The sequence below is a fragment of the Phacochoerus africanus genome, chromosome 5, assembly GCF_016906955.1.
Source record: "Phacochoerus africanus isolate WHEZ1 chromosome 5, ROS_Pafr_v1, whole genome shotgun sequence".
NCBI lineage: Eukaryota > Metazoa > Chordata > Mammalia > Artiodactyla > Suidae > Phacochoerus > Phacochoerus africanus.
Window position 1 is genome coordinate 58,843,942 of NC_062548.1, and position 18,498 is coordinate 58,862,439.

The following is an 18,498-nucleotide window of genomic DNA, read 5'->3' on the forward strand; positions in this document are numbered from 1 at the left end:
GAGTGGCTGCTATCAGCAGCCACCATCTGTCTCCCAGTGGTAATCCCGGGGACCTAACTGACCAGCAGCACGGCTTTGGTGCGCATTAGTAGAGGCCTTAGGTCAGAGGTTTTTCTCGCAGCATTTGCCAACAGTTTCCTCTGTGGGGTGAATCCTTTTCCTCACCCAAGCCATGAACTGAGCGGGCTCCAGCTGTGGAATGCTGTTGGCATTTTTGCTCCTTGGAAACTTAAAATAGCACTCTAAACTCTGCCGGGAAAATCAGTTTTCTTTTCCCCTAAGGCTGAGGAAGGAGGCTGAGGATGTGCATGCTGCCTCTGAGGCTGGGGAAGGGATCTTGCCATGTGCTTGTGTGGGGTCCCTGGGGCTGGGGCGCTCCCCAGAGGGGCCACCTGGGCTTAGGGACCTGCATCTTTCCACAGGTGGGCAGACGATTCTAGTGTGTGGCTTCTAGAATCCCTTTTGACTAGCTCGATGTTCAGCCTAAATGTGTTTATAGTTGGGGGCAGACAGTATCCTGTCTAAAAGGTAAACTTCCAACCCAGGACCATTACTCCTTCCCAGCAGTTGGCCTGTGCCTGGGGCACTGGCCGCTCCCCCTGAGTGTCACCAGGACTCTGCCTGTCTGCCTGCTCTTGGGCCAGAGGTTCAGTGAGGACATTTGGCTTAGCTGACCCTGTGGTACTGGGCAGTGGCGTGCACCTGCCATCTGCAGATTCCACGCATGGCTGATGAGGCTTCAATGACAAAAACCCAAAGACATTCCAAAAATGTGCTGGTTCTTAGCAAAAAAAACCAACCCCCCCAAAAAAAATTCCCATTGTGGCTCAGTGGTAACGAAATATCCATGAGGCTGTGGGTCCAATCCCTGGCCTTGCTCTCAGTGGGTTAAGGATCCAGCCTTACTGTGAGCTGTGGTGTAGGTCACAGGCACCGGCTCAGATCCCACGTTGCCGTGGCTGTGGCGCAGGCCGGTGGCTACAGCTCTGATTCGACCCTAGCCTGGGAACCTCCATATGCCATAAGTGTGGCCCTAAAAAGAAAAAAAAACAAAACCAACCAAACATGCTGGTTGGGGGAGTGGCTCTCCTCGCCCCACCACCTGCACCTTACATTCTCTGTTGAGGACGTTCACATTGAAGTGACACATTAACTCCAGACACATCGTCTCTGTGGGTGCTGTAACGTCACACTGTCTGCTATTTCACAGCTCGACCCGTCTGTTCTGGAAGCTCTTCCACCTGATCTCCGGGAGCAGGTGGAGCAGGTGTGTGCTGTTCCGCAAGCAGAGCCACATGGTGACAAGAAGAGAGAGCCAGTCAATGGCTGCAGTACAGGAATTTTGCCGCAACCAATTGGGACAGTTTTGTTACAAATACCAGAACTTGAAGAATCTAACGGGGATACAGAAATTAATGTAATAGCCCTGCCAGCGTTTTCCCAGGTGGGTTAAGTAGAGGGCTCATCTTCCACTCTGGTCTCCATGTCCTCAGCCATCCTGCTCGGCTCAGACACTTGTCACTTCCTTTTCTCTTCACACCACGGCTAAGGCAGGGCAGGGGAGCTGGCCTCACACCAGGGGGTGGGGGTGGGGGACTGCTGGGTTGTGTGGGTGCTTGAAGCTTCCACCCAGAACAGAGAAACACACTCTCTGGGCCACACTTGAGGAGCAGGCTGAAGCTGTCTAGCCAGACATGAGGGACAGTGACACAATTAGCATTTGATGTTTAAAAAGGCATCACATGTGCTCTTGTTTTCTTGCACTTGGCTTCTCATTTTCTGCTAGTGCTTCTTGCACTTCCTGGTTGTTCTGTAGTGTTGTTTTTTTTAATTAAGTTGATTCATACCCCAGATTCTATTCCTTTTTCTCACCCTAAAACCTTGGGAGGGTTCAATGAGCTTTGATATGGAGGACCTATTACGAATTCAGACAGATCAGAAAAGTATGACTTGAAATAGTCTATTTTATGAAAAATATAACCCAGCTGCCAACATAAAGTGTCAGCTCAGGTTTGACTTTGATTTTTTTCTTTGCCACTAGGTGGACCCTGAGGTGTTTGCAGCCCTTCCTGCTGAGCTTCAAAAAGAGCTGAAAGCAGCCTATGATCAAAGACAAAGGCAGGGAGAAAACGGCGCTCAGCAGCAACCGGCCGGCGCACCTGGTAAGCCAGCCCTGGAAGCAACACGTAACAAAGTGAAGTGCGATAAAGAAAGTCCGTTGTTGTGTTGATTACTGTAGTGTTTAATGGCCAAGGTCTAAGCTGTTAGTCATGTCACGCTCTTCACACTCAGGACAGGCCAAGCATGCCACACGGCTAAGTGTCTTCACAGTCCTAGTTGGATGTGTAACTTCTTGATTTTCAAGTCTGAATCAGGTATTGTCCAGAAATCTTGTGAATATCTGTCTTCTGATGTATGTTTAAAGCACAAAAATCTGAAGGTTTCTGAACACGTATCACAAATACCATATTTAAAGTGAAAACCGGATAGTGCCTGCTTAACTGTTGTAGGTATTTGGCCTGTGGAACTTTCATTTACTCCTCCAAGTGCCCAGTACCGACCAGTAGGGTTTCAAAGGTCATTAGGAAGTGGCTGAGCAGTCTGGGAATGGCGGGCCTGCACTTACAGCTGAGGTGTTTAACTAACTGCCTCCCATGGCCGTGCGCGAGGCCTGTGCTGGGGGCATGCGTAGGGAGGACACTCCAGCTACTATCCACGCGTATGTTGTTGAGGATCTTCTGTTCCTCTTCTTTTAGTGCCAAAGAATCCGTTGCTGCAGCTAAAACCAGCAGCAGTGAGAGAAAAGAAAAGAAACAAGAAAAAAAGTCCCATGAGTCCCCCCAAAAAGACTCAGAGCCCTTTGAAAAATAAGCTGCTGAACAGTCCTGCAAAAACTCTGCCAGGGGCCTGTGGGAGTCCCCAGAAGTTAATTGACGGGTTCCTAAAACACGAGGGCCCTGCCTCTGAGGAACCTCTGGTAATACTTTACCCTCTTCATACTTTGCCCCTTTCCTTCATGGGATCTTAATGTACTTGATGTTATATAAATATAGCACTTTTTTTTATCATTTCTTTTTTTAACAGGGAGAACTCTCTGCTTCCACTTCAGGTGTTGCTGGCCTTTGTGGTTTGCAGCCTGACCCATCTGGGTGGGTTAGACCCCCAGCACCCAACCTGGCTGGAGCTGTTGAGTTCAGTGACGTCAAGACCTTGCTCAGAGAGTGGATAACCACCATTTCAGGTTGGCTTGGTGCATTGCGGACTGAGACGTGGCGGTCCTCTGATCCCAGACTGCCGACAGAGTCAGAACTAGTTTTCTAAATCTGATAAGCTTAAGCCAGCACCCCAGGCCCCCCCCCCCCCTTTTTTACGCTCTGGGGCTGGCTTTGAACAAGTCCCTTGTCATGGCCTGTTCCTCTGGTAGCTGCCATAGTGTTCCTTTATCCTGCAGATTTCTGCCTTTCTCTTTCCGAAAGATGGGTTGGTCCTCATTTGAGGTTTTTCCCTTCTCTAGATCCAATGGAAGAAGACATTCTGCAAGTTGTGAAATACTGTACTGATCTAATAGAGGAAAAAGATTTGGAAAAACTGGATCTAGTTATAAAATACATGAAAAGGTAACTATTCAGCGCTTTTGCCAGAAGGAAAAAACTGGCATGTCTGTCACAACAGCCGTGGAGGGAGATGAAGTCCTGAGCACCCTGGGTACTTTCTGGCGATTATGTTAACAGTACTGCAGAGGGGATGCCCTGGATGCTAAATGCCCGTGATAGTGACCGGCTAGTAGGAAGGTCAAAATAAGGCTGGTTCAACTGTATAAACCTTGAGGGGGACACAGACATACTTTTAAGTGCTCTACTTTGCCAAAAGGGATTCCTTTATAAAGACGGCAGAATCCGTAGAGCCTAAGTACAGGTTAGACCGATTCTTGGAGGAGGAATGAGTCGTTCCTGATCTTTCTTCTTTCCCCACCTCCAGGTTGATGCAGCAGTCGGTGGAATCAGTTTGGAATATGGCATTTGACTTTATTCTTGACAATGTTCAGGTGGTTTTACAACAAACTTACGGAAGCACATTAAAAGTTACATAAATATCACCAGGGAGCCTGGTGCTCTCTGCTAGCTGTGCCATAAGTGCTTGTGAGGTATTTGCAAAGTGCATGATAGTAATGCTCTGAGTTTTCTAATTTGAAATTTCTTTTTAAGCCAGGTGTTTTTGTACATTTCTTTTCAATAAGTGCCAAATTTGTCAGTATTGCATGTAAATAACTGTGTTAATTCTTTTACTGTAGTATAGATTCTATTTGCAAAATGTTTGTTTATAAAGTTTTATGGATTTTTACAGTGAAGTGTTTACAGTTGTTTAATAAAGAACTGTATGTATATTTTGTACAGGCTCCTTTTTGTGAGTCCTTGAGGAAGCAAATCCTCAACTATGGGCTCCATGCCAAGCTCTGAAATTCCTGCAAGTCCCAGAGAGGGACTCTGCTTGTTCCAAGCAATCTGGCCATTCTGGACCCCAAGCATGAACACAGGACCATGTTAAGAAAATCTTCTTTACTTCTTCCAAGTGGAGAAATTTACATATTTTGAATGAGAACACACATACAATTGAAGGTTAAATTTTTCCTGGGAAAATTATGTCCCCCAGATGGTTTAGAGGTTTTTGTGTTTGCCTCTACTGGCCCTTGAGAAACTTCAATAATAATGAATGGTACAGATTTTCAAATGTATATAAAAGTATTTTCCTATGCTATAGGTTATGCCATAACACTTTAAAAATAGAGTTTGTAATTCTATGCCAGTGAATACTTGGGAACATTTTCTTCCAACACCCCACATTGACTTTCATTCAACACTGTGCTATAAATAGGTAGTCAGGTGTTAGGGGTCTGCCAGAAGAATTCATCTCAGGCTGACAGATTTCTTACATCAGGGACCCACTTCCCACATTCTTCAGGAAAACCATAAAAAACTAACTATATTCAGATTATTAATACGAAGAAACCATTATGCTGTCTCTGTAACAACTTGGAAAGAAATACTAAGTCCAAACAGTTAATCAGTACCTATTGATTGTCTCGTCAGAAAATGTATGCATGATAGAGTTTTCTAGGACAAAATAGACCAAGATTGATATATAAAAACTCCTACCGTTAATAAAATAGTTCTTTTCCTTGAAAGAACGAGCTGTACGGGGGTGGAGGCCCACTGGAGAGCCTGGCAGAGCCCGCAGGTCAATGTCTGGTTTCTTTATTGGAGTTCAGAACTGCGCTGATTACACTGGACTCTCGTGACTACACAAGCAGTAGATAGCAGCCAGCTATGCTTTACACCATGGCTTCACACTAAGCAGGTAAAGATGTAGCAGAACGCCTAATTTTCTTCTATTTTTAAAAATTTCTAAGGGCATATGGCAGAAGAACGCTGGGGAAAAATCACTGTGGGAAGGAGATGCATAAATAAAGAAGTATTTCTTACATCAAAAAGTCCCAAGAATCACAAAATCTGAAGAAGCTTGGTTAATCAAATACTGCAGTACTGATTTAATCAGTATAAAATTGAAAGAGCTTTAGATCTGTAATAAAAATCCAGATTTGGGTAAGGGCAAACTTTAAAACAGCAGCCAGTAGAGAAGGGTTGGGAAGGCGCTGGGCAAGTGAACAGGCACGTTGGAACTGTGGGGACATGTATCGACCACTGTCAAACCAGTGTAAGGGTCTTGGTTTCTCATGGAAAACATTTTATACACCTATTTTTTTCCTTCTATACTTCAGTTCATCAGTTTTCAGATAGGTCCACTCCGTTTTTGTCTTGTTTTTCTTGGTGATATTACAACGTAATATTGCATCTACTCCATGTGGAAAAATTAGATGATTTCAAATACTTTCTTCAGCTCCACAATAAGCTGCCAGTCACTCTTCTGCATTTCGTCTCTGAACCAGTCTTTGAGGGCATCAATCGACTGCCGGCTGATCTGCAAGCCCAAGGCACAAACAGTGAACAAAACAATGTAACAGACACATGAGCACATGGCCCCAGAGTCTGTCACCAGATGCTGCTCCTTACAAAGAACGCTTAGACGGAACTGACAAAGGCAGAGCCTGCCTGCCCTGGGGGGGCCAGAATCCCAGCACCAGTCTGCCGGCCTGGAGTCCTGGCGGGCTCCCTGAGGATGTACTGCCCTCAACCAGTCAAGGCCCTTCTGGAACATCCGGGGTGGGAGAGATGGGCTGGGAACTTGGGGCTGGCAGAGGCAAACGACTACACTCAGAACGGACAGACAGCAGGGTCCTACTGTCCAGCACAGGGAACAATATTCAATATCCTGTGACAAACCATAAGGGGAAACGATATATAAAATGCGTCTGTGTGTGTGTACACACGTATACATGCATACATTTAACTGAGTCACTCTAGAGTATGGTGCAAGTTAATACCACGTTGTAAATCAAATATACGTCAACAAAATAAAAAGAATCTGGTCCCTCAGATCCTGAACTTAAGCCCTTAGCTACTGAGAAAAGGTCAACCAGAAAAGCTGACTGTTCCCTGTGGAGCTCCTTTTGTGGCCCGGCAGGTAATGAACCTGACTAGTACCCACCAGGATGCGGGTTCTAACCCCGGCCTCGCTCAGTGGGTTAAGGATCTGGCCTTGCGGTGAGCTGTGGTATAGGTTGCAGACTCAGCTCAGATCTCTCGTTGCTGTAGCTGTGGTGTAGGCTGGGGGCTGCAGCTCTGATTCAACCCCTAGCCTGGGAACCTCCATATGCAGTGCAGCCCTGGAGAGATGAAGGGGGGGGGGGCACTCCAGCTGAGTGAGATACTTGCCTTACTGACGAGAATATCTGTAGCTTCAAAATGTCTCCCATACATTTTGGGAGACTCGCCAGGGATAGGTTCTATCTTGACGCAGACTTCCTGTCCTTTTTTTGCAACGTCCACTTGTTTATGGTTTACTTCAATACTCGTTACTATTCCAATGTCAACAAACTGTAAAGAAAGAAAGAACTAGAGTGTCAGCAGAGGAACTGTGCTGGTCACAGGCACTCTAACTGGACAGCTGCAATACAAACTGAGCAAATGAGGCAGCTGGAAAGCCCAGGCCCGGTGACCCTCTCTGGCTCAGCATGGCGCCGCCACAGCCTCTGCCTTCACAGGGTGGCTGCAAAGACAGAAGGCAACCACACACATGCTTTGAAATGTGGAAAGCATGCTATCCGCTGTGTTCCCCATCTCTGCACTACCTTCCCACAAGACAACTGCCTTAGGGAGAGGGAACCGCAGGCACAAGAGTTTCCAATCAGAGGAGTTTCTGTTGTGGCTCAGCAGAAATGAATCTGACTAGTATCCATGAGAATGCAGGTTCGGTCCCTGGCCTCGCTCAGTGAGTTAAGGATCCAGCATTGCCATGAGCTGTGGTGTAGGTCCCAGATGCAGCTTGGATCCCGCACTGCTGTGGCTGTGGCATAGGCCAGCAGCTGCAGCTCCGATTCGACCCCTAGCCTGGGGAACCTCCATATGCCTAGAAAGACCAAGAAAAAAAAGTTTCCAATCAGGAGCTTGGAGCAACGAATGGGGAACATGAGGCTGAAGTGAGAAGCAGGGAAAGATGAGGGCAGGCAGCACACACTGAGTATCATTCTGACCTGGGCACTCTGAGCAGCCTGGTTAGTTATAGCCTGGGGGGAAACAAATTACCACCCTGCTGCCTTTCTTGTAAAGAGTGAAAACAGGGACTCTGGTTTGGCCAAAACCACGTAGGTGAGAATTACTGCCAATAAATGTCACAGCTTCGTCCATTGCATGCTCGAGAAGCAGTAAGTCACAGCACTCGGATGACTTCAAGTGCCCTTTGCCACTCAAGGAACCAGGTCTGGAGCAAGGAAAGTACTAGATAAGCCTGGAGCACCTTGATGCACCAGAACGCAATAAAGGTCTCCAAGTCCAATAGGCAAGGACATACGTCAGCTTGAATGGGCTCCCATGACCTGTTGAACACTGAATAATTTGGGTATTGAAGATATTGCTAACAGATAATACCAAATTTTACTTTAAAAATGAAAAAAGGCTGGGGAATGAGGTTCTTGACTGGGTAGGAAGGAGGAATCACAGCACAACCATTCATGTGATAACTGACTAAGGCGAGGACTGCCAGTGGTTATGAACGCTATGGGATGCTCACAGGGGGTCCCAGCGTCCACAGGGGATTCCGGGAGGAAGCTCTGTCTTATGGGGATGCCGAGCCCACTGCACCTGCCCCAGTGATCAAAGTCAGCATGGTGACAACCCGTATGATGATGCAGAGGCACAAAGATCACCTATGTGCTGTATCCCTCCCCATCATTTTAACCCGCACGTAGTCCCAAAAAGCAGACAAATCCAAGGTGAGAAATAATTCGCAAAATACTGGTCTGGATTCCCCTTCATAAAGGAGGATGGACTGTTTGGATGGAGACACATGCAATAACCAAATGCGATGATCCTTGAAGAAAGCCTGACCCAGGTCAGCAAATGACATTATTAAAGACATTTTGGGGACAACTGGTGACATGTGAATTATAGGATTTTATTAAATTAAGGTTAATTTTTATTAGTCACAATGTTAATCTAGAGGAAAGGACAGAGTGCTCGTTATTCTCCAAATATGCTCCTAGAAAGACTCAAAACAGCAAAGATTTTCTACAAAGAGTAATAACTCAAAATGCTTTGTAGCTTTCATGACCTGAAGCATTGATATCAGGTGTTAGGAATCAACACTGAGTAAGGACCAGGACACTGAGGTGTGAATGACAGGAGGGGACAAGCTCTGTGGGACTTATATTTTGTCACTGAACTTGGTCTCCCAGAACTGCTTTAAGAGATGACAAGTTTTTTTTTTAAATGGCCACACCTATAGCATATGGAAGTTCTCAGGCCAGGGACTGAATCTGAGCTGCAGCTGAGACCAACACCACAGCTGCTGCAACACTGGATCCTTTAACCCACTGCACTAGCAGGGATTGAACCCTCACCTCCAGAGCAACCTGAACCAATGCAGTGGGATTCTCACCCACTGTCCCACAGGGGGAACTACCAAGATGACACACGTTTTAAAAGTACAGCCACAGAACTTACGTTTTTGCTAGGGACGCACATAGGTGTCCCCTGTTTCACCTGACCGGCTTCCACGGTCACACCCATCACTATCGGATCTCGAGAATTAAAGATAAACTGAGGAAGGATTTTAATCTTGCAGGGAAACACTGCTATATGCCTAAAAGGAAAAAAGACAATCCAAGGATTTTTAAGCTTCCCAAATCACTTAGAAACAGGAAAAAACACACACAGGTGACTATGAGGCTCCTCCCTGAGAGGAGAGCAGCAGGAAGGACGCAGCCAGCCGCCCCCACCCCAGTCACAGGAGCACTCTGCCCAGGCCCAAGCCTGACCCTGCCCGAGGGTGGAGCTCAGGAGCCTCAGCAGAACCTGCTTCCAGCTGGGTCCCAGGGCTCATGGGAGGTCTACCCTGGGGACCACACAGTCTTTACACCATACCCCCTCCTTTTCTCTACCAGGTCCCCAAATCGGCTGATCCAAAAGCCCACCTTCTCCATTTATCAAGCAGATGTTCAGAATGCTTTAACGGTTTCTAGCAGTCTTAATCCAATTCACATCTTTCCCTTCAGGTTTCGTGATCTAAAGGGAGCGTTCTGCTCTACAATGCATGTCAGACTGAGCCATCAGCTGTCCCTCCCTATGGTCACTCTGCTCTGAGCCTCCATCTTGTCCTGCCTGGACCACGGGAGCCTGGTGCACCAATTCCCTGCCGGTGGCTGACGGGGTCCCGCATGACAAGGGTCCTCCCCGACCCTCCCCCATCGCCCTCTTCCCCCAACACCGGGGACACCATGGCTGCCTCCACCCCTGGAGCCCAAGCCTTCCAGCAAGGTCCCTCCTCCTGGACACTTCATCCTTCTCAGGTGGGCTGCCCCCCCACCCCAAAACCCACTATTAAACACAGCTCTCCTCCTCAAGACCCTTTCCTGCTTTAGTTTGCTTTCCAGTAGTTATCCCAACCTCCTGTGTTCTTGGCTTGTCTTTCCCCTGAGCTCCCCAAAGTCCTGATCCTGGTCACGCTGACCCCCTAGCAACTGCAGCAGTGCCACCTCCACTGGGCACTCTGCGAGGTTTGCTGGAGGAATGACATTTCCCCCACACAACATCTCGCCCCACTTCACTTTCTAATTCTCCACCCTTGAATTTTGTTACTTCAACCTCAGAAAAGGAACCCCAGCAAGACCAAGCCCCAAATGGAGCAACACCCCATCAATGGAACCCAGGCGTGCTGAACTGAAAATGAAAAATAAACAGAGATGCTACACAGAGGACTGATGACACGCTGCTGGGATGTCGTGGGCGGGCAGACTGTGGTTTACAACAGAGCTCCTGGGACACAGCCTCTGGGAGAGGGGCAGGTGCCACACATCTACTGTCCATACACCTGTCTGGTACTTGGTAATCCCCAAAAAAATCAACTTTATTACCAAAGACCTAAAGTAGAAAAGAGCACCAACTTACTTAAATTCTTCTTGTTTCTGTTTCTTGTAGTCTTGTCTGTATTTCGTAAAGGCATCAAATAAATGATAAATAATTTCTGCACTAAAAATTCTAACTCCTAAACTATCAGCCATTTCTTGTGCATCCCGTTCAATTCTCACATCAAAGGCCAAAATTACTGCATACCTGAAAGGTGACAACACATCAAAGATCACTGAATGAAACGCAGACCATGTCTTAACCGCTCTACTGAAGCCGGAAGGCAACAGGAAAGCCTTCACGGCAGAAGAGAAATTACTCACTGAGGGTCATGTTCCAACATCACGGAAGCCTTCATAACATCCTTTTTATGGACTGGGCCAATGTTAATTCCTGCATACTGCAAAAAGGGAGGTTCCTAGTTTAACTGCCTGTGGCAGGTACCAGGAACAGCACCACAAACCACGCCCACCACAGACTCCTGCAGAGCTGGTACCGTCACTTACGGGCACTTCTGATGTTTTCAGAAATTCAAGGAGAGCTTCCAACGACCCCAGCGTGGATGCCTGCACATACACTCCTTTCTCTTCTAATTTGATAGCGTTAAGTGTCTGCTTTAACTCATGGATCAGTTCATCCTGAAAAGAAATGACATTTGACGAGGTTATACACCCATTCTATCTCAGCAGCCTAGAATTAAACTATGATTCTCTTCTTGATTAAGTGCCCATCCGAAAACATGAACCCATGGCTTAGGAAGGCCACAGTAGAGCAGAGCCTGTGCAGGAACAGAAGAGATTCGGGGGCCAGGGCTGAGCTGGGTGCATCCCACTCCACCTCTGTTAGCTTTGCTCCTGATGAACTAGTCTTCACTCTGCACAACCTGGCAAACAGAACAGATGGGTGAACAGAGCCACATACGGCATGAGAACCTGCTAAATGAACAAAATGTGCTACAGTGGCCCAAAGCCACTTAAGGAAGAAATACCCTAATCTCAGCAGTCCTTTTCTCCGTCATTGCTCCTTTGAAGGTGGAGCAATATTGACCAGAAATAGGTAAAACAGCCAAATGGATGCCATTAAAGACCCAAGTCCACACCATACTTGAAACTGGCAGAGGGATGCCAGCCCTGCTCTCACTGTCCCTAAGTTGGCTGATTCCCTGACAACAGTGTCAGAGTACTGCTTAAAGAACAATGGTCCAGCTCATGGGACGAGCTGTGTGCTGGCACAATAGTATTTTCACACTGGCAAGAGAATAAATTAACTGCATCTCAAATGCTTGCTTTTGCGAAACTCCGCTGGGCTCACCTGTGCCATCTGTTTCTAAAAACAGGTAGACAGACTTTAAAATCACTCCTAAAACCTAGTAAGATATTTGCTTAGTTCCGTCTACTTATCTGAATATCTAAAAAAAACGAGTGAACAACTTCTAGCTTCCAATTCATCTTTTATCTAAATAAAATGCTATTTTAAAAGTTTTATGTATCTATGATCATGTATGTCCATTCATGATTATATAAAGTAATGTAAAAACATCAGCTGTTTATTAAGAGACCACCAGGTAAGTCTTCACAAAGACAAGATTCCTGTTTCATCCATCATTTCTAGCATGTGCCCAACCGACACAAGGTACAACTCAAAACGGCTTTGTAGGAAAACAGAAATTAAAGTAACTTACTTTGAGAACTGGGATTTCATCTTCTTTATAAGCCACAAGGAGGGGCAAACCAGCCAGTGTTTTCTCCAGGTCCTTCCCAAGAATCTTCACCCCCTGAGCTGCTTCCACTTCCTTATGCTTTTCATACTGGTTCTACAGAGATGAAAACACCTGTCACCACGTTTATCTGAAAAGCAGTTCAACTGTCACAACCTTAGGAGTGGGAAAGCCTTCTTGGACTAGACACGAAAAGCAACAAACACAACTTGACAGACTGATAAATTCAACATTAACATTAAGTAATTCTGTTTTCTCGAGATACCATAGAATAGTAAAAAGACAAGTCACAGAACAGAAGATGCTACAATACATCCAATCCAGAAACAGACGAGTTTCCTGACTGCATGAGCAACACCTGCCAATCTGTAATCAAGAGAAATGATGCCTGGGACAAATGGGCATTTCACAAAGCAGAAAATTTAAACATAAATAATGACCAACTAAACATATAAAAAATGTTTTGCAACCATATTTCAATTAGATAAGTGCCAGCTGAAACAGCAATGAGCTACACACCCACCAGAATGGGCAGTTTTAAAAACGGACAGTATCAGAGCTGTTGAAGATGTGAAACAATACCAACTCTAAGATACTGCAGTTGGAAGCATGATGCGCGACACTCCCTAGGGATGATCGCATGGCACCATCCAGCAGAAGTGGCGCGAAGCCTCAGTGCTGACATAGCAGTTCACTCTAGGTACGTGCCCTGGAGAAACTGGCATGGCTACAGTAGGAGAGACACCAGCCTGCTCAGGGCCGCCACACTGCCAGTGACAAAAACTTAAAACCTGGAGAAGGCCCACACTTCTCCATCAACAGGAACACAAATAAATAAAGCTTGAGACAGTCATGCAGTGGAAAATTACACAACAACAAAAAAGAACCACTTAGAGCTAAACGCAACATGGGTAAATCTCAAAATTATTTTTTAACTGAAAGAAGCCAGATACAAAGGAACACACTGAAAATGATTCCATTTATATAAAGCCCATACATATTTTTTAGAAGTGTACTCTCAGGTATTAAAACTATTTAAAAAACAAAAAACCCTAAGAGACTGTCCTAAAAATGGGAACATACTAAACTTTTAGGGAGGGAAGGAGCAAAGATTTGCAAGAGGCACAAAAAAGGCTTCTACGGTGCCTGCAATGCTGATTCTTGCATACTTCCTAAAAATCTGATAAACTTTCCTTCCATATTCTCTGTATGTTTCTGGATATTTTATTTCAAAACAAAAAATGTTACTGAAAAACTAGTTAGCAGTATACAACCAAAACAATGCAGTTTTGACTTTTATGAGAAACTTAGTTGGTAAATACAAACTCTCCCACATCCTACTCTGACAGATGGTCCTCACAGGATGAAGACACGCAAAACAAAACTAGGACTGAAGGCTGCGTGCTGTGTATTAAGCCAGGGGGCTCTCAAAGGGAGGACGCAACCGTAGCAGAACTCTGAAACACCATACAGGTCCCCTCGTGCCAAGGCTGACCACTCTGACTTACCTTCACCCTTAACTCCTTCATAGGAGGAGGTAAAAGGAGGCCTCGGATCTGAGTGACAATGGGCCCTTCTACTCCAGGAACAATAATTGTATCTCCTTCCTTCAAACGTCCATTGATCAATATGACATCTATAGTGGTGCCCATTCCTGGGAGAGCCTTAACCTAGGAGACATCATTGCAAAGGGAGTGAAATATAGGCTACAGTGCAGGCTGAAGCTGAAGTGAATATCTCCACCCAAGAACCCTATTTTAAAAGCTGGCCATTACCTCCATGACCTGTGCTCTCAGCTCTTCACAGTGAGCAAGTCTCTTGCTCAACATGGTCTGAGTCAGCTCGACGAGAAGGTAAATCAGACTTCCCATGCCATCGCCAGTATGCGCAGAGGTAGGTACCAAGGACACAAAAGTGCGGGGATCCTTATTCTCATAAAACAGAGCTGCATTCAACCCCTAGAGACAGAAAAAGCAAAGTCATCCCAAAAGACCAAGCTGTGGAAGGAGGTAACCAAAATATGAGTGACTGACTAGAAGCCAGACGAACAATGGCTCTTCATTCTGAAAATTCCTCAAAAACACCAGATCATGTATATAACCTGGGGACATCAACTTTATTACAGAAAAACAGTTTCTTTTGAGGTCAACTTGGTTTTTAAAATTTAAACATTCAGGCTGCAAAGAGAGGTCTCTCAAATATCAGCTTTCCGATTTATACAGGAAAAGGGAGAAGTGGAAAAGAATAAAGATGCTACTAATAGAGGAATAGAACCAGTATTAATGAAACTACTGACTTAATTATAAAGACAATATAAAAAGAGGAAAAAAATATCCTATGATCTAGTCTCTTCGTAAAGAAGGGAAAGCTTTCTTACCTGCTGTGCAAATTCCACAATAATAGCCTTTGCTCTCTCCTCAAATTCGTCTTTTGTATTCTTTTTCTGCTTCTTTAAAGTAACAGCCACATCAGTATCGGGGCTCTTTTTCCAATCATACAACCTATCAATCTGGAAAATTTTTTTTTCATAAGAAAAATCTCAAAAGCATTAGCAACACTCAGGAATTTAATTAAGGTTCATGAAATAGCTCCAGCAAAGTCCAGAAAACTCCAGATATATATATATTCCATATATCCAGAATATTACTTGGCTATTTCATTGTACCAAAAGCCTCTTAGAGTCTGCTAATCACACATACACTTAAGTAGAAACTGCTGAAGTACCACACTGCCCACCAGCCTCCAACCAGTTCATGAGAGGCTGTTATTTCTCGCAAAAGATGACAGCCTAGAATTACCCTAAGAATATCAACATACACTGGAATTCCAAAATCATTTTGTTAAAAAAGACAGGAAAAAGGATTAATTACAGCCAAGTCCTATCACTGGGAAAATTACATATGAAATAGAAAATTAAAAATTATTTCCTAAGAGAATAACAGCCCATGTTAATTGTTGTATTGCTCAAATTAGGGTTTAATCTGTTTAATCAAATAATCTATTTTCCCTAACTTTTCAAAAGAGTGATAAATGGGTATAGAGAAGACAATTACAGAGATTATCACAACACTGTAAGTCAACTATACTTCAATAAGCCTTTTAAAAAGGAAAAAAATATATATAATAACAAAACAAACAAAAAGCACATAATCTGTTCAAACCAAAACTCATAATCTGCTCAGTCAAGGGTGATAATATAAAGCAGACCAATCTGAATGCTTTAAGTAAAGAGAAAAAAATCACTAAGTAGAAACAGACCCAGAAATGACAATGATATAATACATATACTGTGGCCTTAAAATAGTTACTATAAATATATTCAATGACTTTAAAGGAAAAAACATAACTTGTAAAGCTAAATATATATATATGATCTAAAATGAAAAAAAATCACTCCATGAGGTGAAGCAAATTAGCATACTGCTGACGATTGGTGACCTTGAAGACAAAGCAAATAAAAACCACAACTGAACATATACAGAAAAAAGAATGGAGGAAAGAAAACACTTCTGCCACTATAGGACAATATTAACAGAAGTAACTCGAGTTCTAGAAAAGTCCTAGAATTTTATCAAACACTTTATAGGGTAAGAAAACAGGGCAGAAAAACATCTGCACATATAATGACCAAGAGCTTTCTAAGAAAATCAAACTCAAGCAGGATAAACACAGAGAAAACTCTTATATAATCTGACAAAACTCCGAGAAAAGTCTTGAAAGCAATGAAAAACCCCTCACATTACATACCAGGGAACAATGAATGACTAGAGCTAAAAGCCAGAAAGTGATGAAGGAAAGAAAATTTTTTAGATCTTTTTTTTTTTTTTACCTCTATCACATAAAAAATTCAGAAACTATTCTGACCTAAATGATAAAAAAAAAAAAACTCAATACATCTAAGCAGTGCTTTTAACAGTGCTAAACATACATTTCAATGCTTATATTGAAAAGGAAAAAATTATGAGAAATCAATGATCTAAGCTTCCATTTAATGAAATGGGAAAAAGAACAAATGAAAATAAATATAAATAGAAATGATAAAATTAAACCTCCAGTCAATAAAATATTGGAGAATATCAATAAAACCAAAAGCTGGTTTTTAAAGACATAAATTTCTAAACTGACAAAAGAAAAGTAAAAAACCCAAATAACCTAAATTTAAGAAATTCCATGCTGGAGTTCCCGTCATGGTGCAGTGGTTAATGAATCCAACTAGGAACCATGAGGTTGCGGGTTCAATCCCTGGCCTCTCTCAGTGGGTTAAGGATCCGGCGTTGCAGTGAACTGTGGTGTACGTTGCAGAGGCGGCTCAGATGCGCGGCTACAGCTCCAATTCGACCCCTAGCCTGGAACCTCCATATGCCACGGGAGCAGCCCTAGAAAAGGCAAAAAAAAAGAAAAAAAAGAAAAAAAAAGAAAAGAAATTCCATGCTGATGTGACTTTACTACTGAAACCTGCCACTTAAAGAAGAAGCACTAATTCTACACAAACGCTTTCAGAAAATAGAAGAGGAAATACTTAACACATCTTATGAAAAAGCCACTACTTCTGGTATCAAAGCCAGACAAAGGATATTATTAAAAAAAAAAAAAAGAACCTACATACCAATAATCACAAATACGGACACAAAAACCTTCCCCAAAACAAGGTCGTATTATTTATCACAGGAAATGATATTCAATATCCTGTGATAAACCATAATGGAAAAGAATGTATAACTGAATCATTTTGCTGTATTAATTTCTTCCATACAACACTGTAAATCAAACATACCTCAGTCAAATTTTTAAAAAATCTCTTCCAGAATACTGTTAAAAATGGCCATACTAACCAAACAATCTACAGCTTTAATGTGATCCCTGTCAAATTACTCCATGACATTTTTCACAAAACTAGAACAGCCCTAACATTTACATGGAACCATAACAGACCCAAAATTGCCAAAGCCATCCTCATGGAAAAGAACAAAGCAGGAGGCAGACAATACTATAAAGTTACAGTATTTGAAACAGTGTGGTACTGGCACAAAAACAGACATGTGGAACAATGGCACAGAAAAGAGAGCCCAGAAATAAACCCATACACCTATAGGTCAAGTAATCTTTGACAAAGGAGGCAAGAATATACAACAGTCTCTTTAGCAAGTGGTGCTGGGAAAGCTGGACAGCTGCATGCAAATCAGTGAAGTTAGAACACGCCCTTACACCATGCACAAAAATAAACTCAAAATGGCTTAAAGACTGAAGACAAAACACCATAAAACTCCCAGAAAAGATCATACACAAAACATTCTGACATAAAGTGTACAAATGTTTTATTAGGTCAGTCTCCCCAGGCAATGGAAACAAAAGCAAAAATAAACAAATGGGACCTAATCAAACTTAGAAGTTGTGCACAGCAAAGGAAACTATAAACAAAACAAAGTGACAACCTAAAGAATGGAAGAAAATATTTGCAAATGATGTGACTGACAAGAGCTTAATTTCCAAAATATACAAACAGCTCATACAACTCAACAACAAAAAAACAAACAACCCAATCAAAAAAATGGGCAAAAGACCCAGTCATTTCTCCAAAGAAGAAATACAAATGGCCAATAGGCACAGGAAGAAATGTTCAACATCACTAATTATTAGAGAAATGCAAATCAAAACTACAATGAGGTACTACTTCACACTGGTCAGAATGGCCATCCTTAAAAAGTCTACAGATAACAAACGCTAGAGAGGATGCGGAAAAAAGGGAACCCTCCTACACTGTTGGTGGGAATATAAGTTGGTACAACCACTATGGAAAACAGTATGGAGACACCCTCAGAAAACTAAGGATAGAGTTATGATCCAGCAACCTCACTCCTGGGCATATATCCAGATAAAACCATAATTTGAAAAGATACATGTTACCCCTATGTTCATTATATATTAAAAAGAGTGTATATAACTGTACAGCAGAAATTAACACATTATAAATCAAGAATATACTTAAACACATTATAAATCAAGCATATACTTCAATAAAAAAACCTCTTCCAAAAAAATTAGCAAATGAAACCCAGCAATATAGGAAAACTATATCATGACCAAGTAGAGTTTATTCCAATAATGCAAGGTTGCTTTAACAATTAAAAAATCAATAGTAGAGAACAAATTGTGCTAGAACTACTGGACCTGACACCCTTCAAAAAAATTAACAGAATGGATCACCTAAATGTAAAATACCATAACTCTAAATCTCCTAGAAGATAACAGGAGGAAAGCCAGATG

At 43.2% G+C, this 18,498-nt stretch overlaps 2 protein-coding genes across 12 annotated transcripts in view; one reads left to right on the forward strand and one right to left on the reverse strand.

The window, feature by feature from the left end:
- The window catches only part of REV1 (REV1 DNA directed polymerase), an 85,282-nt gene extending 80,891 nt beyond the window's left edge, over nucleotides 1–4,391 (forward strand). For 8 of the 10 annotated variants that reach the window (XM_047781439.1, XM_047781438.1, XM_047781443.1 and 5 more), the window contains 6 exons: nucleotides 1,211–1,444; nucleotides 2,042–2,162; nucleotides 2,757–2,977; nucleotides 3,085–3,241; nucleotides 3,515–3,617; nucleotides 3,979–4,391. In XM_047781439.1, coding sequence (XP_047637395.1) covers nucleotides 1,211–1,444; nucleotides 2,042–2,162; nucleotides 2,757–2,977; nucleotides 3,085–3,241; nucleotides 3,515–3,617; nucleotides 3,979–4,090 — 948 coding nt within the window. In that variant the 3' untranslated portion in view covers nucleotides 4,091–4,391. Of the gene's footprint in view, nucleotides 1–1,210; nucleotides 1,445–2,041; nucleotides 2,163–2,756; nucleotides 2,978–3,084; nucleotides 3,242–3,514; nucleotides 3,618–3,978 lie in introns of those variants that run through there. The other 2 variants (XM_047781445.1, XM_047781444.1) reach the window with 2 other exon arrangements.
- A 150-nt stretch (nucleotides 4,392–4,541) lies between these two features.
- The window catches only part of EIF5B (eukaryotic translation initiation factor 5B), a 69,614-nt gene continuing 55,657 nt past the window's right edge, over nucleotides 4,542–18,498 (reverse strand). For both annotated transcript variants that reach the window (XM_047781449.1, XM_047781448.1), the window contains exons 15-24: nucleotides 14,612–14,743; nucleotides 14,010–14,192; nucleotides 13,743–13,904; nucleotides 12,199–12,330; nucleotides 11,024–11,155; nucleotides 10,841–10,917; nucleotides 10,560–10,724; nucleotides 9,117–9,255; nucleotides 6,831–6,992; nucleotides 4,542–5,976 (exon numbers count right to left, since the gene is read on the reverse strand). In XM_047781449.1, coding sequence (XP_047637405.1) covers nucleotides 5,869–5,976; nucleotides 6,831–6,992; nucleotides 9,117–9,255; nucleotides 10,560–10,724; nucleotides 10,841–10,917; nucleotides 11,024–11,155; nucleotides 12,199–12,330; nucleotides 13,743–13,904; nucleotides 14,010–14,192; nucleotides 14,612–14,743 — 1,392 coding nt within the window. In that variant the 3' untranslated portion in view covers nucleotides 4,542–5,868. The remainder of the gene's footprint in view (nucleotides 5,977–6,830; nucleotides 6,993–9,116; nucleotides 9,256–10,559; nucleotides 10,725–10,840; nucleotides 10,918–11,023; nucleotides 11,156–12,198; nucleotides 12,331–13,742; nucleotides 13,905–14,009; nucleotides 14,193–14,611; nucleotides 14,744–18,498) is intronic.